General features: G+C 44.5%; 1 protein-coding gene across 1 annotated transcript; it reads left to right on the forward strand.

The window, feature by feature from the left end:
• The first annotated feature begins 7,271 nt into the window (after positions 1-7,271).
• Positions 7,272-20,065, forward strand: C4AH8orf48 (chromosome 4A C8orf48 homolog). Its single transcript, XM_030967732.1, has 6 exons — positions 7,272-7,490; positions 8,202-8,442; positions 8,961-9,104; positions 15,568-15,779; positions 17,578-17,730; positions 19,209-20,065. Exons 2-6 carry the CDS (start codon positions 8,211-8,213, stop codon positions 19,311-19,313), a joined length of 846 nt encoding a protein of 281 aa, XP_030823592.1. The 5' UTR covers positions 7,272-7,490; positions 8,202-8,210; the 3' UTR covers positions 19,314-20,065.
• The last annotated feature ends 1,004 nt before the right edge of the window (positions 20,066-21,069 follow it).

Consider the following 21,069-nt stretch of genomic DNA (forward strand, 5'->3'; position numbering starts at 1 on the left):
TTCAAAATTCAGGAACAATCCAGGAGAGGCTTTTGAGTTATCACAGGAGTCAGCAGGTGTTCTGTGAATGAGGAATTGGAGAGCTCAAGGCCTCTGAACTGTAAGCACTCCTTGGTTTGAAGAATTTACAAAGGTAAATAGGTGCAAGAAATAATAATGGGAAATTCCATTTAATGCAGGACAAAGGCAGGGAGATGTAGAATTACCCTTCCTGAAGGGAGTAAAGCTTGGCAAGGAGCTCAAACCAGGCAAAACCTTCAGACAACTTTCCCCAGCAGAAACCATTTGTGGATTGTACAAATCACAGAAGGAGAAAAGCGAAGATCTCTCATCCAATTCTAATCCAGCTGTGGAGAATGAAATTTTTACAAGTTAAAAAGGAAAATAAAATAATTAAAGCTACAAGTTTAGATAGTTCTGCAGCTCAGGTGTAATTTTTGACAGCATTTTTGGTTCAGGTAACCAAAACTGAATGTTACTTTAATGAAAATTCACCCATTAGGTCATTAAGATCAGTCCATTTGTTTTCCTTGTTTTTCATTATCTTCTGTGGAGTCATTCTTGTTTTCTACTGGTGTAAACACATCCCAACCCATGGTGTTTAATTTCCTTAAAAATTTTATTTGCCCATTTCTGGTTTCAAGAGGACTTTAACTTGCAGGTGTTTAAATCAGCAAGGAAACAAAAAGATCATCTTAGAAGGAATTGGAGTCAACTCAAGCCATATTTTAATTTTATGACTGTTCATTTTCTTATATTGGCAATTCCCAGTCAACTCCTCAGGTGAGAGAACATGACATTTTTAACCACTGAATTCCCATAATTTTGAAGTAACCATGGGCTTCTGCTTGTTATTGCTTAAGATTCAACAGAGGCTGCATCAGAAATGAGCCTTTGAGGAAACCAAGCCTATTATCCCAGCTAGCTGGGGCAATGGCAACCATCATGAAAGGAAAATTACTGCCATTAAATCAAGAAACTAATTAGAATCAGATCATCAAGTTCCTTTTCTGCTGGAGCCTTGGTCTCCTGGCATGGGATAGGGTGATTTACCTCAGAGCACACACCAGGGCTGAGCTGAGCCTGTTGGTTTAGTGCTTTTCTGATGCTTCCAGAAATTCAATAAACAGCTCAAGAAGGCTCAGTGGCACTTGTGGATGTGGGCTGGCAGCTCTCAGAGAGGAAGGCTGGGAAGGCAGAGCTCAGGAAATCTGGCTCAGGATGGAATCAGAGGGAAGCAGCCTCTGCTCCCCCTGCACAGCCCTGAGCAGAGCAGGAGCCTTCAGCTGAACGTCTCAGACACACAAATCCTGGCCTTGATTCCCTCCCTGTCCCAGCAGAGATCAGTGAGATATCAGTGAGATATCAGTGAGATATCAGATGTGCTCAAGCATGTCAGACACACAGGAGGGATCTCTGTGGTTCCCACGAGGAGACCTGGGCTGGCTCTGACAGTGTTTGTGTGAAAAACACAGTCACTGTCCTGGGAAAATGTGAAAAGTTTAATAAAGGGACCATAGGAGACAAGGACCACAGAGCAGAGGTTATTATGGGATCAGCCAAGAGCACACGTGCTAGTTTGGGAACACCTTTTATATCCCATTTCTATTGCATCAGCCTGTTACATATTCATAGACCCTTATGCTTAGTAAACTTTCTTCCCAAACTATTTTACATGTTCCAAGAATTGTTTAGCATGGCTCCTCCTCGGTTCCACCTTTTTAGAGCATGCAGATTCCTTGGTTGTGGTTTTAATCCATTCTTATCATCTCCTGGTTTTGGGCCTTGATCCACACTGTCTTCAGACAGTGAGTGCTGATAATTGGAATATCAATAGCAGGGTCCTCATCCTGTGTTCACTGGATGTTATCCCATCCAAAGAGCATTTTAACACAAGCATACTTCTATCAGCTATTTCATAGAGCTTAATTAACAACAGAAATAAAAACTTTATAACAAAGTTACTTTAACACCACACATATAAAATCCATTTTAATATTTCCAAAAGCCAGTGTTAATATGTATCTATAACATTTGGGAGGCTCTGCACCCTGAAATCTCCCTCATCTCCACACCTGGGAATCTCCTGGGCATGGCAGTGTCTGACCTGCCTGCCAAACTCCCTGCCAGCTTCCTCACATCAGCCTTCTCCTGCTGTGGTGCTTCAGCCTCTCAAATGGAGCACAGTTATTTCACAAATATCCACCAGTGAGCTCAGGAAACTTGGGGGGAAAGCACAGGACTTGTGAGGGTCTCATATTGAGGATGAGAAAGGTGATTCACTCCCAATGATACCACAAGCAATTAGACAATTATCAAAGGTTAATAAAGAATAACATGCATCTGTCACAGCAGGAAGTGCCCCAATGAGAATCCAGGCTGCCACTCCAACCTTACAGGAGCCATTTACTCCTTATGCCTTTGATTTCCCAGCACTCACCCTTATTTTCCCAGTCTTTGGAGAGTAATCAGTGTTTTAAATGTTCTTCAAAATCATATGAGTCAGTACAAATTGTCTTCCCATTTGTACCCTTAATTGGGTTTTAAGGCCATTTTAGGCATCTGCATGCTCCCAAGTCTAATAGGAACTCTTAAAAGCCTGAAATAATTTGGGACCAAAGTTGACACCTGAGGGTCATTCATTCTATTAATGGGAGTTGAGAGTTACCAGTTTTACAGTTGTTTTGTTTATAACCAGAGGGAAGGACAGGTTTACTCAGTAGCTGCAGCATTACTCAGCACAGAGACCTGAGGAATGTTCCAGAAAGCAGCAAGGAATTTGCCTGGTCCACAAATAAAATCACTATTTAAGATTATATGGGCTACATTTAATGAGGGGATCTGCCTCAGATTAGGACACTGAAGTCCTCAAATATCTACATGCAAAATGGCACAACTGATTGCCAAACTTCAAATTAATGTTCATTTTCTGAGGTATCAAACAGTCCCAGAAAATGAAGGGAGAAGTTCTTTCCCAAAAAATATAATCACTCAAAACAAGTCACCTCCTTCCCAGAGAGGAAATGCTCAGAGCAGCATTGATGTTCTGCCTCCAGGACCTTGAGATTGCTCAGAAATGAGCTTAAGCTCAGGAAAGATTATAAAAGTCCTCTGAACTACAAAATGAGTCCAGGTTCTCCAGTAGAAATAATATTCCACCAGCAAAGGACTGGAAAGGAAAACAGAAAATCCCTTGCTAATATGACCCACAGCAGGTGTAGGGCACTTCAGTACTTCAAGAAATTGGCTAAGGAATGAAAAAATTCTGTGGTTTTAGGCTAAGCACGGAGTCAGTATGAAAAGCTGCCATTTCTAAATTAAAGTATTTGCTGTAACTGGCAAAATAACTCATTGGTTGAAGCCAATCCTGAAAGATTCCCAAAAGAGTCAACCTATTACCAAAGCAAACTGATTAATAAGTCCAGTATTGATCTGCCAGGAGCAGGGGATGCCTTTGGTGATCCCCTTGGAAGCTCTTCCCACTGCAATGCACTGGGAATTCAGCAGGATGGGCCACAGGGAAATCATTGGGCAAAAATAAAAGGAGAGAAGAAAATGAAGGAATCTCAAGCCTTCACTAGACAGGTTTCTGATTCTCCTCTTTCCCACGAATTAATGTCATGTTCAGGCTGGAATATTCCTCGGAAAAAACACTGCTCTCCAACATCCAGCTATTTAAAGCATCTGCAATAACTCTGTACAATAATTCTGTAAAAAGAACTGATGCAAACCTGCAGACAAGAACCCAAACTGAGCTAGAAACCAACCCCTCTGGGTGTCCCTGGCAGCAGCAGGACCTGGGCTTTTCCAGGCTGCTGGGGTGAAGCAGCACTGATTTATTCACACACAAAAGATTTGAGGCTGTTGGGGAAGATGGGAATTAGAAATTCAGTGTCCAGTGAGGAGCTGGATGTTTCCATACCCATGGATATCCATCCCTGTGAATGGAGATTTGATAATGCTGCCTCATGGAACTTTATTGCATTTTCAGCTGTCTTCCCACCGGGTTATTGAAATTCTGTAAGAAGAGAGGACTCCGGAGGAAATCTGCAGTTTGCAGGCACAAAGGAGGAAGATAAAATTTGCTCTTTCCCACCTCCTTAGGACAGGGTGAGGAAGGATATTTCTCCAGTTTAAAGCACAAGGAAAATCAGGAAGGCAGGGATGGCCTTGCTGACTGGAGTGTTGCTTCCAACACCAATCCCAAAGCATAATTAACAACAGCTGCCTAAAATATGGATTTTCTGGTTTTCCCCTGTCTGAAACTCAGTGGACACGTTCACCATCTCATTGGTATGCAGAGCTCTGATCTGCCAAGGACACCTGCCAGTCTCTAGCAACTTCCAGCAAGGATCAATCCATTTTCTAATTAGGGATGGGAGTTAATGGCAGCTGAAATGACCACTTTAAATACAGCAGGCCCTAAGCAATGACTTGTCAAGGTGCTGCCTGCCCCAGAGCCTTTCCTTTGTAATCTTCTCAGCCTCTGCACTCTCCTGGATGATTTATGGTGTCTGGGGGCTCCTTGGCAGTACTTTCTGTGCTGATAAAGAGGAGAACCTTGACTGTATCTTAAATTGTCAACAAATGCTTTCAAATTTCCTAAGAGTTCTTGCATTTGTCCTTCATATTTCCAGAGTTAAAAAAAAATGTTCCAGGCTGAAACTGCCCTTTCCTACAGAGTAATGCCCATGAGCATCTCATTATTGAGCCCCATGAATTTTCCCCACAATCAAAATGTGCTTAATTCCCCTGGCCTCACCCCATAACTCCCAACTGGATACCCAACCCTGTGGTGACAGCCCAGTTAATTCTGCTGCCATCATTAATTATTGGAGAAACACACCTGGCAAGAGTGAGTTTCACAGGCTAGAAGGGACATTACAACTTTAATAGAAGGAGACATCAAAAAGCATTTGCCCACAGCAAGGAATTCAACAATTGTGTTTAAATTTAATAAAACAAGTAATAAAGAGTTGAGCTGGAGTCAAAGTCTGTCACTGGCTCTCCCACAATATTATTTATGGCTCTATATAGGCCCAGCTCCATGACTTCAGCAGGCAGAAACCTTAATACCTTGTGACACAACTGGGCTGAGCCATCTAATATCACCCACAAATCCCTGAAAAACAAATACTCCTTCAAATAATTATGCTGTTCCAACATCATAACTTCCCAGGCAGTGATGAAATGTCCTGGTTTAGGGAAGACCACTGAAAAGCCTTGTCTGTATCCTGGGCTTCAAATCAAAAACCTTTAATATTAGGATCACACTCTGCACTGAACAAATGTCAGAGAAATAAACTTGACGGAACAATATATTTTTCATGCTCTAAAATGAATTTTAAAAAGGACCTAGAACAGGAAACTACAAAGTCTTTAACCTCCAGGGGGAAAAAAATCAAATACCACCCAGGTCACTAATAATCTAATGTCAACTGTTTCCATAAAAAATGGGCAATGATAAATAATCAAAGCATTTAGTGGGAGCTGTGGGGATCTGGGTTATTCTCAGTTATTCTGTGTTATTCTCTGTGCATGTTGATTAGATTTTTAAAGAAAAGGAAATGTTTCTCCCAGCCCTGTTTCCCTGTGGTTTTTAACCCAGAGCACGAAATCTCTCACTTTATTTTCTAGATCCTTCCAGATCCTCACCTCCCTCAGCCTGGCTGCCACGTTATCTTCCTGAGAAGGAAAACACCTCAGAGCAGCCAGTGCAAGGTGAACCTCTGGGCTGGACAGGTTTAGGACACAAGGCAGGTCTGGCTGATCCAAACTGTACAGAATTCCAGAATTCCAGATTCCTGCCTCCATGAGCTCCTGGCACTAAGCTGGCTCCTACAGTGCCCTTCCACTCACACACTCCTCTGATCACTGCTCTCGTTTGCATTGGCAGAAAAGGTACAAGAAATGTTTATCTCACTTAAATTATTTTAATTTCTTGCAGCAAACTACAAGAAAAGGGCCAGCCCCGAGCAGCTCACTCAGCAAACAAGTGAATGTCACAACTTGAACAATGTGCAGGCAGAGCTGTTTATTCCACCACTGCATCAATGCATTTATTACACTCCTGCATCCATCTCATGCTGCCCAATCCCTCTTTATATGAAATGCAGAGATTAGCACAGAGTTCTCTGTTCCAAGAGACACAAGATCACTTTTGCTGCACTTCATCAAATGTGAGAGAAGACAAAATCTCTTGTCCTTTGACCAGGCAGTCCAAACTCAGCATGAGGATAAAACCCCAGTGGCAGCAAACACACCGTGCCATCCCAGGACTGGAGAATCAGCTTTTCTTGCAAAAAAATACCAAAAAAACCCCCACCAAAACAAGAAAACGAAACCCCCCAAAACAAACAAACAAACAAAATCACACAAAAAACCTCACAAAAAACCCAAACAAACAAACAAAAAAACCAAAAACAAATCACCAACCCAAAAAAGTGGTATTAGCTAACCTGAAATAGCAATTTTAAAGCAAGGTCCCAGAATAGAGAAGAGTTGCTTTTATCATGATATAACCTATGGAAATTGTACCTGAAAATACAGAAAGATTTCATGCCCTGGAATACTTTTTGCATCTTACTTCCATGAAGTGTCACATCCAAGGCCATCTGCCTTCATCTTCCTGGGTGTAACACACTGTCCTAAAGGTAAAAAAAATTTAAAGATTTAAAGATCCCCTAGTGTTTCTCTTAGCTTTTGTGTCCTTGTGGCAGAGCCGGAGCTGACCGTGCGGTGTTTTTACCACAAGCCGCTGCAACAGCTCCGGGCAGCCCTTGATCGGTGTTTGTGCAGTGTGGGGATCCTGTGGGGATTAAACAGACCCGGGGGGGTTAAACAGACCCAGGGTGGGTTAAACAGACCCAGGGGGGAATAAACACCCAGTTCAGCTCCCCCGGCCGTACTCCCTCACCCTTCGCGAACCGCCGGACTCGCTCCAGCTCCTCAGAGCCCTCTCCAGAGCCAGGGGGACTCGCTGTGGGGCTCAGCCGGGACGGGACGTGCAGCACAACCCCAACCCCACAAACCCGGCACCATTCAACACCGGCCCCACAAACCCGGCAGGATTTCGGGGCCAGGGGGACTCGCTGTGGCGCTCAGCCGGGACGGGACGTGCAGCACAGCACCGACCCCACAGACCCGGCACCATTCAACACCGACCCCACAAGCCAGACCGGATTTTCCGCCTCAGCCGCGGCTGGCCCGGGCTCCGCTCCCCGCCCCGCTCCGCCCTCAGCGCCCGGGGCCGCCCCTTCCCGCCTGGGGGGAGCCGGGCCGGGGTGACGAGCGAGGTTCTGAGGGCCAGAGGGGGAACAAGTCGTTCTTAGAGCCCGTCCCTGAGGGCCGAGAGCAGCGAGGGAAGGGCAGAGCAGCTCCCGGAGCCCGTGAGGGGCGGGCACGGCCCCGGCTGGGGGAGCTGCCGGGCACGGAGCCGCTCCAGGGCTGGAGCCGGGCTGGGAGAACTGAGGGAGAGAATCCAGGGAGAGGTCAGAGCCCTGGCAGGGGCTGAAGGGGCTCCAGGAGAGCTGGAGAGGGACTGGGGACAAGGGATGGAGGGACAGGACACAGGGAATGGCTCCCAGTGCCAGAGGGCAGGGCTGGATGGGATATTGGGAATTGGGAATTGTTCCCTGGCAGGGTGGGCAGGCCCTGGCACAGGTGCCCACCCTGGATCCCTGGCAGTGCCCAAGGCCAGGCTGGACAGTGGGGCTGGGAGCAGCCTGGGATGGTGAAAGGCTTTTTCCCCACTATCTCATTTAACCATACTCTCCTTCCATTTCAGCTCATTCCTCCTTGTTTTGACACTTCCTGCTGTTAAACAATCTTACCTACCTGTAAATAGTCTTACCTTTTCTTTCCTGTAAGTTCCTTTTAGATACTAGAAAGGGGGAAATTTACATTTTATTTTTTTAATGAAGAATTTTATTCAAACATTACTGTAATCCACACAGATTTGCAAAGAATGCTGCTCAGATTTCACAGCTAATGTTCAGTGCTAGTTGGTTCTGTACATTTCCCCTGTGGATCTGAGTGTGTGCTGCTCTAATCCCTGCTTTGGCTTGATCACGACTCAGTTGTGATTTTACCCACCTGTTGTGGTTAAATCTGGTGTGATGTGGCTGTAACATCCCAAAGTACCTCCCATGTTGCTGTGAGCAATCCTGTGAAACTGATTTTGTTTCTGTTTTTATTTGCAGTGCTGTCCCATGGCAGCTGCCCCAGCAGAGAGCTCCAGGAGCCATGGGAAGGGGCTGGAGTGGAGCCAGAGTCACAGCAGCTCTGCCTTGGACTATTCAGGAGACACCTTTGAGTCCTTCAGTGAGGAGGAGGAGGAGAGTGAAGCACCTGGATCCTGGTGTTCCACAGAGGCTTTGGAGGGGGCAGCTGTGTCAGAGGCTTTGGAAAGCTCAGCATCACTGGCAGGGCAAAGCGCTGCAGGTATGCAGAGCTCTCCCTGCTTGAGGCCTGCCTTCCACAGCTCCAGTCAGTGCAGTGGGGACTTGAATCAGTAAAAATAAACATGTGAAAACTGCATGAAGTGTCCTTGCTGTGCAAAGTGCCCACCAGATCCACGCTTCAGACAGCTCCACGGGAAGGACTTGGCCATGGAAATCCTTCCTTAGTAATCTTATGATGCTGAAATTCTGCTGGCACCTTAAAAAACAATTCTCCAAGCTACTTTTTACCATGTATGAAAAGTAGCTGGGCCATAAAATAATTTTTCCGTGGGATAGTTCCATGATTTGAAATACTGAAGAGGGCTGAGCAGGACCTTAAAGCTGCAGCAGAAGAGGGATAAAGCAGAAGCTGAAATCTGTGGCCTCATCTGTGTATTGCTGTGGCTCAGGGCTTCTCCTCCCTAGCAGGGAGAACTGGCACATTCAAGTGGAGGATTATTTGCCTCCCACTTTGCTTTCCTCACAATGTGTGTTCAAAGTTGCCTTTTTTCCTTGCAGAGGAGGAGTTTGAAGCAGTGGATCCTGCAGCTGTGGAAAGAGCAGCCATAGGAAAATGGATTGATGCCATGGGAAAATGGATTGATCTGAAAAATAAAGACACTGGGATTAGGCCAGACAAATCTGTCATCAGAACTCCTGCTGGTGAGTTGGGTAACTTCAGCAGAGCCTGTAACTGTTTCTTTTGGAAGGAGATGTAAACTTGACTTAAATTTTATACACAGGCTATTAAGTTAAGCCAGGTAATTAGCCTGGCTTAATTAGCCAAGTAATTAAGTGCAAAGTTTCTCTTTTATGCTTTCTTGGAGAGCAGTTTGTCTCCCATATCACACATGGCTTTGATGCTCCCCCCATGTAGTGACATTATCCTGGTGACGCATTTCCACAAAACCTGGAAAAGTACATTGAAAAATGTCCCCATGTTTGACATTTATTTGTTTAATTTCATTCAGGTTTTTTCCCTCCAGCTGTAGAGGTACAAGGAAATTTGGGCATTTTTCCCTCCAAAATAAACATGACCTCAGAATTTATTGTGTGAAACGGGTTTTCCACCTTGTTAATCAACAGTATTGATAATTGAATTATTTGTTTGCCCTGTTTTAGTTCCTTTCCCAAGCTGAGGGAGGCAGCAGGGCACCAATTTTGGCAGGAACAATGGAGCAGCTTTACCCAAATAATGATGGAGTGCGGGGAGGAGGAGGAGGAGAAGGGAAAGGAGGAAGGAAGGATCCATTTCCATGTACCAGTTACGCAAGGAACTGTGAGAGCAGATGGTGGGATGCAAGCCCTGCTAAAGTCTGTCAAAAAGTGGGTCAGAGATGCTATTTTTAATTAAGAAAAAAGAGCAAGAAAGCTGTAACTGAGCAAAAAATAATGGGAGCAGACGGGGAACCTTCCTCAATCTACATGTAGATGGGAGGTGAGCACACTTGGAGTTTTGTAGGTCACTGTAGGACAGTGATCCTCCTGCCTGGGCCCTTCGTGGCGTGGGATTCGTGTACCAGCATCCTCAGAGACCCATCTGTCCTAAAGGAGCAGCACCTCAGGGCACTGCCAGGCTGCTCTGAGTTGCAGAGCTCCTTCCCCACGGTGTCAGTGCTGGGGGCTCCTGACTCATCTCCTGCATTCCTCTGCTCTGCAGTCAGGGGAGTGTGGAGCAGTTCATCCTGGCCTGCTCCTCCAGGAGAATCTTCCCAAAATACACCAGAGCCCTGTGACTGATTCCTGGAGACAGAGAACGGGACCTGGTGGGTTCAGAGGCACTGAAGGGAGGATGAGCCACAGCTGAAGAGGGTTTTATTCATAGAAGCCCTTGCAGATCCCTGCAGCTCCTCACCAGGGAATGCTGTGCCTTTGGCTGGGGGATGCTGATGGCAGGGAGAGTCAGAGAGAGCACTGAGGCTGGAGCAGCAGGTCCTGTTCCATGACCTTGGGCAGATGGATGCAGAGCTGGCATGTCCTTGCTGCTCCTGTCACTTGTCCCTGTGGCAGCCTCAGGTACATTGGTGCTTCCAATGATCCATGTGAAGAACACAAAATATGGTTCATGCTTTTATTTGATGCAAACATAGCATACCCAGCCATGCTATCCCCAAATCAATCATAATTAGCCATGCACTGCATTTTTTTATTGCAGAATATTTCCATAAAATAAGCACAGCAACTTTTGTCTTCTGATATCTATAAATGCTTCTCTTGGACTTAATCCTTCAGCAGTTGGTATCCCCCAACTCTTGTATTGTTTTAGCAGCTTGGAGATGTTTTTTTAGTGCAGCAGATGAGCTCACCTGGAAGTGGATTGCTGCACTGTGAGTCCCCTCAGAACACTCAGCTCAGTGAATCACTGAGCACACAGGGTACTCTGAATTGGGGTTTGTTTTATTGCCTCAAGACTTTCCTTCTCATCTTACTGCTAATAGGGTTAAATGTGATGGGGAAGCAAAATGTTCTGGTTTGCCTGTAGGAACACTCTGGAATGTCATTTTTATTTTTCATGGTTTTCTTTGTGGGCTGAAAGAAGGAAAACACACTGGCCTCAGGTGAAGTGAGAAATTTTCATCAGAGTTCTTTGTCCCTGCACCCCTGTGTGGTAGCATGAGCTGTTATTAGGCAAATGCATCACAACGTGAGTGTAAATCCTCAGTTCCACAGAGATTGCTCCATGTTAGTCATCTTTAAAATGTACTCAGGAAAAGGCAATTCTTCAGCTTGGCTGTATCTGAGAATTCAGGTGGGGCTCTTTAACCCCCTGGCTGGTGCTGTGCTCACAAGCTGCCTCTCACTTTGGTGATGTGTCTCCATGAAATGCTTTGCCTGTTTTTCTGCACTGTTCCTGTAATTGCTCCCTGGAGGGTGGGGATGCCCTGGCAGAGGTTGCCCAGAGAAGCTGGAGCTGCCCCATCCCTGGGATGTCCAATGCCAGGTTGGACAGGGCTTGGAGCAGCCTGGGACAGTGGGATGTGTCCCAGTGTGGCACTGGATGGGCTTTAAGGTCCTTCCAACCCAGGCTGCTGTGTGACTCTGGGATGATTCACTGTGCTGGAGGAGTTTTACTCACTTTAAATTCCTACTTGTGATGAACAGCCTGACATTTCAGCCTGTTTCTCTGTCCTGTGTTACCTGCAGGGGTCTTTCTCGTGTTCTTTGCTGGCCAGGCTGTCAACATGTTCATCTGAACTGTAAAATCAATCTAGGTTGTTATGAAGACACAATCTGGAGCTGCAGATGTAGAACCTTACTGAAGAGCAGTTATTGATTATTGCCTTTCACAATTTCTTTTTACCTTCTTTAAAACAGAATATTGGTAGGGAATAATAACAACAAAATGCTTGCCAATTTTCCTATTAAATCAAAGTTAGACATCAAAGGAAAAGGAAACTCATAAATATTTTCTTCTTTTACTCCCTCCTGGTGGATTTCAAATGTCACACTTAAGGCTGGAGTTAGAGCCTACATAGATCACTGAAAAAACCTACAAAACCTACACAGGTCACTGAGTTCCACCCCCCTCAGCAGGGTTTGGGCTGCAGACATGAGGATTAGCTGGTCTCTCCTGGGCTGCTGGAATCACAGCAGCTTCCTGCACTTTGTGGGGCTTTGGTGCCTAAATGTTGCACATTTGGTGACCTTCCTGATGCTGTGCTGCTGTCACTTGGGCTGCTCTTGTCACCTGCTCTGCCTTAACTCCTCTGCAGTGAAGAGAGAGAACACTGGATTTGGAGTGACAAACATCAGGAAAATGTCCTTGTGGAGCAGCCATTGGCACTGGCAGGGATTCTGTGCACTGCCCTTAGATCTGCCAGCCCAGCTGGAGAAGGAGCATTGCAGCAGATCTGGATGACACATGGAAAAGAGGGAATCTGTGAGAGACATGGAATAAACCCAACCCCAGAGCAAGAGCTGAGATCCCCTGGGCAGGTGAACCTCCCACACCTGGGGGAGATCGGAATGTGCAAATACTTCAGTTAAAAGACAAACTTTCCTCAACATTTTTGGGGTTTCTTTCAGAAAAATTCTAGTCCTTGATCCCTAATTTATATTCTTTCTGAACTTCCTGTTAAGCGTGAGTTAATATGAAGGAATAACTCCAGCACTGAGTCGTGCAGTGAGGTTTAAAAATTGCTGTTCCCTTTGCCAGTGTTTCTTCTGAAGTCTGGAGGTGCAGATGAGCAGATGGGTGGGTGTGTGGCAGCACAGGATTTATGCATTATTAGAAACCAATTCTTAATAAAATTGCACTTGTGGATGTCAGAAGAACCTTAAGTGAGTTATTCAGGCTGGTATTAAACTGTCACTAAATGCTCAGTGGACCTGATGTGTTTTACTTCTCCCTTTGAGTACTCAAATGCTTTTGTTCTGGGTTTTTTCCCCCCTCACAATGGTAACTTTTTAATCTTTTTATTCATTCTATGTTCAGCATAAGTGAACCTGCCAGGAATATTTTATTAGTGTGATTAAACCCAGTAGTGGCACATGATTTCCACTTTTTTACACAGTTCTTGTAAGGAAAATCACCTGATGACTGAAATGGAGGTTTCCACTCAGATATTTATGATGCTCCCTCAGATTTTTTTAAAATTAAATTTCATTTTAAGGTGTTGCTAATTCTTATTTATGTGTCTATAAATTGTCCTTCCTTTTAATCATTTTGATACATCATCTTCTTAGGAGGAGTAAATTGCTCTGTGATGCTCAATTCTGAACTTAAACATATTTTCCATGTTGTCAATGAAGCCACAAAATTCCTGCTTTTAGTTTTAATTATGGATTCCCTTATCCTTTAGAAACACTGGATTTCTGAGGAGATGCTCAATTTCTTTGCAGAATTCCACAGCTGTGTCCTGTGCACTCAGGACTAAATAAATCCCAGGGAGTTTGGGGGAAGTTTTATATTCCAGTTGTTCAGTATTCTGAGGATTTCTGTTGTGGGACTGGAATGCCAAGTGCCTGTCTGGAAATTGAATTTAATCCTGAAAAGACAGAATGTGGAGGGGTTGTTCAAATGATACAATCCAAGCTCCCAGCAGGAATTTGGGTGTGAATCCTTGCAGTTAAACTGGCCACGCTTTGGAGTCACCACCTGCCTGACTTTGGGGGAAATCTGCCCATGGAAACCTGGAGAGCCCCATCCTGAGCTGCTGTCCATGAAATGCTGCACTGATTGTGCTCTAAGCCTCTGGAAAATCTCCCCAAAAGCCCTGAATGAAGTTGTAAATCCATCCTAACCCGCCCAGCTGAAGTCTAATCTCTGTTTTATTTATTTTTACGTGCCACTGGGAAGGATAAGGGAAGATGAAAGAGGGAATGATGTTTTTGAAATAAGATCTTATAAAGAATTTAGGAAATGACTGTTGAAGCTTCAGATAAGAAGTATTTTCTAATTGCATTTCCTCCAAAAAAAATTGCCTTTCTGTAGTTGTGGAATTTATTGGAGGTGTTTCCAGAGTGGCTTCAGTGGACACTGCCTCTAATTTTTCTTACAAATTGCTCCTTAGAGTTATTGATGAGAGCTCTCCTGATATATTAATTAATTTGGGTTAGCAAGTTGCAGTTTCAGGTAGTGAGGTGCTAAATCTCTATTATTGACAGCCAGTTTATTTAATGTCATAGTGTTTAACTGCTTGCTTTGCTAATCTATTTATCCTGTGCCATTAACCTTTTGTCTTTTTATTTCCTCACATCTTTGGAGAATCTTTTAGAGCCATTTATTGTGCAAGTTCCTACAGCTCCCATCCAGATTTGTGTTTAAATTCTGATTTTAGAGTAATTTATTGTGCAGGCTCCTACAGCTGCCATCCACATTTATGTTTAAATTCTGATTTTGGAGCCTGTTTTAGGACCTTTTATTATGCAAGTTCCTACAGCTCCCATCCACATTTGTGTTTAAATTCTGATTTTAGAGTAATTTATTGTGCAGGCTCCTACAGCTGCCATCCACATTGTGTTTAAATTCTGATTTTGGAGCCTGTTTTAGAGCCATTTATTGTGCAAGTTCCTACACCTCCCATGCACATTTGTGTTTAAAATTCTGATTTTAGAGCCAATTATTGTGCAGGTTCCTACAGCTCCCATGCACATTTGTGTTTAAATTTTGATTTTGGAACCTGTTTTAGGGCCTTTTATTATGCAAGTTCCTACAGCTCCCATCCCCATTTGTGTATAAATTCTGATTTTAGAGCCATTTATTGTGCAAGTTCCTACAGCTCCTATCCACATTGTGTTTAAATTCTGATTTTAGATCCATTTATTGTGCAGGTTCCTGCAGCTCCCAACCCCATTTGTGTTTAAATTCTGATTTTGGAGTCTATTTTAGGACCATTTATTGTTCAGGTTCCTACAGCTCCCATCCCCCTTTGTGTTTAATTCTGATTTTTGATCCATTTATTGTGCAAGTTCTCACAGCTGCCATGCACATTGTGTTTAAAATTCTGATTTTGGAGCCTGTTTTAGGGCCTTTTATTATGCAAGTTCCTACAGCTCCCATGCACGTTTGTGTTTAAATTCTGATTTTGGAGACTGTTTTAGAGCCATTTATTGTGCAAGTTCCTACAGCTCCTATCCACATTTGTGTTTAAATTCTGATTTTAGCATCATTTATTGTGCAGGTTCCTACAGCTCCCAACAACATTTGTGTTTAAATTCTGATTTTAGAGCCATTTATTGCGCAGGTTCCTGCTGCTCCCATCCAGATTTGTGTTTAAATTCTGATTTTGGAGTCTATTTTAGGGCCAATTATTGTGCAGGTTCCTACAGCTCCCATCCAGATTTATGTTTAAATTCTGATTTTGGAGCCTGTTTTAGGGCCTTTTGTTACACAAGTTTCTACAGCTCCCAACCCCATTTGTGTAAATTCTGATTTTTGAGCCATTTCTTGTGCAGGTTCCTGCAGCTGCCATCCACATTGTGTTTAAATTCTGATTTTTGATCCATTTCTTGTGCAGGTTCCTGCAGCTGCCATGCCATTTGTGTTTAGTTGTGCTCTGTGTTGCTGCAGGCAGGGCCTGGCCTGGCTTTGGCTCTCCCTGGCCCGCACGAGGTCACACAGATGCAGAGCAGCAATTCCTCTTTCCCTGCCACAGCCACTGATGTCCTGCCCTGTTGGTTTCAGGAGTTGCTGGGTTCTCCCAGGGAGAGCTGGGTGCTCTCAGCCGTTTCTGCAGCAGCAGGATCTGCAGGATGCAGCAGCAGCAGGCACAGAAGGGCAGGAGGCTGCACTGGGGAGGCCCAGCAAGGCAAACTGAGCCAGGAGAGTCCTGTGCTGTTCCTGCCCAGCTGATGAACAGGATCCTGCTGGAAAACACCAGGGAGGCTGTGAAACAGGTACAAAGGGAGATTTCCCCTAAATTCTGGAGAACAGCTGCAGAAAAAAGCCACAGTAACAGGATCAAGGCAGGCAGACTTTACTGATGCCAGGCTCAGGCCTCTGGAAGAGGTTTTGGGTTGACAACCCAAGATTTAATCTTCTCATTTCTTAGACATTGTCACAGACACATTTTATGAAAAATCCTTTCCTTAGGATTTTTTCTCCTGAGAAGCTGAGAGGCCTCAGGAACAAAATGTAACCAATGGTTATCTGCTGCTGTGGAATGCAACAGGTGCATCTGTGATTGGTCTCATGTGGTTGTTTCTAATTAATGGCCAATCACAGTCAGCTGGCTCAGACTCTTTATCCCAGACACAAGCTTTTGTTATCATTCCATTCTTTTTCTATTCTTAGCTAGCCTTCTGATGAAATCCTTTCTTCTAGTCTTTTAGTATAGTTTTAATATAATATATATAATAAAATAATAAATCAGCCTTCTGAAACATGGAGTGAGATCCTTGTCTCTTCCCTCATCCTCAGACCCCTGTGAACACCATCACAATACATCACTGTAGAACTGTTGGTACCAAATAACCACCATAAAATATTGTCTGCTGTTAAAATCCTGATTTGTGTGATTGAGCAAGGCTGGGGTCATCATTTTTTTTACAAGAAGCCCTGGACCAGCTGAAGGAAAAAGCCTTTTTCTCTGATTGTGTTTGCCCCTGTTATTTATCAAATTATTCTGCATATTATTTGTTGTGAAGTCTTTGGGACTCCAGGATTAGAAGAATTCCAAAGACAGAACCTGCCTGTGCTCCCAGCTTTCTCAGTTATTAGATAATATTGATAAAAACAGTTCCATTAAAATCTTGCTGACCTCAGTCCCTGCTTAAGAAGCCTCTGTCTCATCTTTACCCTATTCAAATCTCTTTTTTTGTGTCACCAGCCCAGTGGTTTTTTCCCACCACAGGATGGGATGTGGCTCCTCCCCTCAACCCTGCACCTAAAAATAACACTTTAAAGTCACTTCTGATGTGATAATTATTTCAGGCTTCCTGTTTTTTAAAACAATTTTGACATTTCAGCCATCTGCTTTTTAAATTTCTGTTAATGTTAACCTACCTTGCAAATTTAGTGGAATTTTTTATTTCCTCTTTCTTTGTCTTCCATTGTGGAAATACATTCCCTGAGAAAAGTGACTTCACCTGCTCTTCTGCTTGGTTCTGTCTGTAGTTCCACACAACATTTTATCCAGAGAAGTCAGGGAAAAGGGGACAGAGAGGCCTGGGATGGGACTTCCTTGGGTTGATTTCCCTGTCTTTGTAGCAATTGAATGTGTTTATGGAGCCAGATGGAATCTGAGTCAATTAGATCAGATAAAACCATTGATATTTCATAAAAGCACAAACCCTGGGATTTGTGTAATGCTGTTAAATAAGCTTAAGATTTCATGGTGGATAAACTGACCCAGGAATCACTGAGCAGCACTGATTATCTTACAGACAGAACTGCAGAGTCTGGGTTGGATTCTGCCTCAGAGCTGCATGATTGAACTAATGGCTCCAGAGTTTATTTGCCTCTTAAGTTATTTATAAAATGTATAAATACAATTTCTAATCATAACCCCTCAGGTTGCTGCTTAAGGCCTTGCACACAGCCAGCACAGGAGCAATTATAGGTGATGGAATTGTGACTCTGAATTATTTTACCACTGCCTAAAAAGCCAGTTTTTGTCTTTAATGTGTTTTTATTGATTGTTCTCAAAGTTGCCAGGCCAGACATTGCTCATGGCATCAAAGTTTCCTCTTCCAGGTGACAGAAGCTGAAATCCACGAGGTTTCAGCCTGTCCTGACTGCCAGCAGAAGGAAGCAGAGCTGGCCAAGGTTGCTTTTCTCAGGCACAAAAAGACTCTGCTGGAAAGTGCTTTAATCCAAGAGAAATTGGAAGAACAGTTTTACTCCAGGGTAAGCAAATATTGTTGGAAAAAATTCATGCTACATTTTATAGGTCCTGTAATGAAAGAATCTGTAATTCACATTCTCCCTGATTTATGGCAGTGAGATCAGTGCAAACCAAAATAGAATTTGGGTCCATTTCATTAATAAAATGCTTGGGGCCAACATTCTCCTCAAGTTGTTGGAGCTGCTGCTTTGTGGAAGCTGAAGGTCATTCCCAGGCTGTCCTGGAATGGGTTTGGGTCCCTTTTGATTGTGTCCCCCCAGTTTGTTTTCTGCTGGGCTGTCCAAGCTGAAATGGCAAATTAAATGATGTGATAGGAGGTGACTGCCCCTACTGGGCTTCCTTGCTCATCCTTTGGGAATCTTGCAGCAGGACACTGCAATGTATGATGGAAGCTGAGATTTTTCTGGAATACTGGGATTTTTTCTGGGATACTCTGAGATTTCTTCTTGCAATTCCTGTCTCTGTGCCAGTGTCCCAGAGATGGAAGCTTTGTTGGTAGGAAGTGCCTCTCACAGCTGGGGGAGCAGTGAAATGTGCAGGATTCCCTGTGCCTGTTCTTCAGGAGGATCCTTGTAGCCATGATATTTTCTGAAAAATCCTTTCCTTAGGATTTTTTCTCCTGGGAAGCTGAGAGGCCTCAGGAACAAAATGCAAACAATGGTTATCTGCTGCTGTGGAATGCAACAGGTGCATCTGTGATTGGTCTCATGTGGTTGTTTCTAATTAATGGCCAATCACAGTCCAGCTGTCCAGACTGTCTGGTCAGTCACAAGATTTTGTTATCATTCCTTTTCTATTCGTAGCCAGCCTTCTGATGAAATCCTTTCTTCTATTCTTTTAGTATAGTTTTAATGTAATATATATGATAAAATAATAAATCGAGCCTTCTGAAACATGAAGTCAGATCCTTGTCTCTTCCCTCATCCCTGTGAACACCATCACACATCCTCCTGAAGGAAAAGCTCTTCTCTCCCTCCTTGGGAGGGGGCAGCCTGAAGGGGAGAACCTTCCTGCAGCTCCCAGGTGCCTTCCCATGGGGAGAACCTTCCTGCAGCTCCCCTTCCCATGGAGAGAACCTTCCTGCAGCTCCCAGGTCTCTTCCCATGCTGATGAGCAGGCTGGGAGTTTGTGCTGTACCACACATTCCTTTCTTCCCTAGTGTAATTCCAGTCTCCAGAATTTTGACTCTTCCTCACTCCCTGCCTAAGATTTGAGAGCTTCAGCCTCAGGTGAGGCTTCACTTTTTCCCACTTTTCCCCCCTGCTTCCCTGCAAGGCCAGCTGCTTTTCCCTGTCCCTCCTCAGGGAAGAATCCTGCTTTTTGGGCCAGAGTTTTTAAACAGAATCCTTTCAAACCCACCAAACTGTGTGGATGAGAGCTGCCCACCTGCCTGGGCTTGAGGGGCTGGGTGTGTGCTACAGGCCATGAGAAATGGCAGGGATACAATCCTGAATAATCCCATGTTTGCTTTCTGTTTCAGGACATGCTCACACTTCTAGGAGAAGCACTCAGAAGCTTTCCCAAACCTTCAGAGGATCCCAGGGATTTGTGGCAAAGGCTGAAGGGTCAGGAGTGGAAGGACTGAATGAACCACAGCTCCAGTGGGTGATGAACTGGGAGAGCCTCCTGTGGGCAGTCAGCTCCAGAATTCCAATGATTTTGGTTCTGAGGTGCTCTGGCAGTGATGGATTGGGTGCTGCTTTAATATTCCTGCAGGTGGAACCAGATCTGCCTGGCTGGGGTGTGAGTCAACCTTTCCTCAATGCAAATGTTGCAGTAGATTGTAATCCATCTCCATAGATTTCTCAAATTCCAGAAGCCAACAGTTTCCATTATTAATCTGGCAAGGCAGAAGTATTGTTTTTTGGGGGATTGCTGTGGGATTGCAGAGCAGCTCCCAGCTGCCTCCATCCATAAGGAAAATAAATGATTCTGTTTGCCAGGGCAGGGAGGTGTAATTACTGCATCTCAGCTCAGGCTTTGCCCACTGCCTCATGGCAAATTGAAAGTGAGAGCCCCAGGTGGAAGACAAAAAGCAAAGTTAACTATAAAAAGCAGTAAAATGAAATGAAGTATTTATAGAAGGGAATTAATGAGGTTGTAACAGAAATTAATCAGCAGGACTGGGGGTGCCAATGGGATGAGAAATGGTAATAAATTAATCATGGAATCTATATAGGATAGAGAAAAACAAGCAACAGATGAAAACTGGGAGAGGAATTGCAAGAAAATACTTTGGAATTTGTTGTAGTTTTTCAAGATGACGAAGTCACTGTTATTCAAAGACTGGATCTGGGGTTCAGTACACATCCAAATAAAATGGAATTGTGCTGGGAATCTTTGGGATAGACAGTGAAATCATCCTCACTGTGGCCCCCAAAGGCTGGTGCTGCTCTGTGGGCACCTCTGCAGCCCTTTGTGACCAAAGCTGGCAGCAGGGGCTCAGCCCCTGCTCCAGCCATGGCCTGACTCTCCTCAGCCTCCCATTTCCTGACTTCTCTGCAATCTTGGAGGGATATCCCTATCTATGAACCCACACTGTATTCTTGTGCCAAAGCAGAGGGAATTAAATCCCCCTGTTGCATTTTCTTCCCCCATTTTGGGACAAGAGCCCTCACTGCTGAAGTGAGGTTTGTACTTCATAGGGTTGTTTCTCTCCTCATGCTCTGGATTGTTTATCAGTCTTTGAGAGCTGTTTAGCCTCTTTTTCTCCCTTCCCACAAACCAGTGGAAAACCTGGAGGGAAATGCTGGGATATAAACAGAAGTGTCAGCAAAGTTCTGCCTTCTGCTGCTTAAAAATCTGCTCAGAGTGATTTCCCTGAGAGTGGATCCTGAGTAGGTGAAGCACCAGGTGGGAGCCCAGCCCAGCCCTGAGTTTCTCAGTGCTGCTTGTCCTTGCAAACAGCTTTAATAGTCCATCAAAAATACTCCCCCACAAGCATCCCCTTTTGAATTGTCCCTGCAGGGCACCTGAGTAATGAATACACTCTGCTTGCTCCTTCCTGTTGCTCTGGGATCCTTGGAAATGTTTAAATCCCTTAAATCTCCTGCCTTCCAGTGTCTTCCTGGATGCCCCACCTCTGTCACTTGTTTTGCTGTGCACTCCCTGGTTCTCTGAGCCTCTGGAAGTCTCTGCAGACACTGGGAGAGGCTCCCAGAATTTCAGATGGAGCCTTGGAAGGGCTGTCAGGTGTACAGGAGGTGATCAGGAACTGAATCCTTGGAAAATGTCATTTTGTAGCACAGATTTCAGCCCTTGCAGACCCACAAAGACTGACTTCCATGCACATGTTGATATTTCTGTTTTCAGAGCACGGAAGCTTTCTAGAGCTACTGGAA

The sequence above is a fragment of the Camarhynchus parvulus genome, chromosome 4A (genome assembly GCF_901933205.1).
Source record: "Camarhynchus parvulus chromosome 4A, STF_HiC, whole genome shotgun sequence".
Classification (NCBI taxonomy): domain Eukaryota; kingdom Metazoa; phylum Chordata; class Aves; order Passeriformes; family Thraupidae; genus Camarhynchus; species Camarhynchus parvulus.

What these genes read in the sequence shown, in the direction of transcription:
- C4AH8orf48 (XM_030967732.1), top strand. Translation starts at nt 8,211, where the DNA reads ATGGCAGCTGCCCCAGCAGAGAGCTCCAGGAGCCATGGGAAGGGGCTG. An exon ending in CCAGGGAGGCTGTGAAACAG is followed by an intron (nt 15,780 to 17,577) that starts GTACAAAGGGAG and finishes TTCCTCTTCCAG; the next exon opens with GTGACAGAAGCTGAAATCCA. An exon ending in AAGAACAGTTTTACTCCAGG is followed by an intron (nt 17,731 to 19,208) that starts GTAAGCAAATAT and finishes TTTCTGTTTCAG; the next exon opens with GACATGCTCACACTTCTAGG.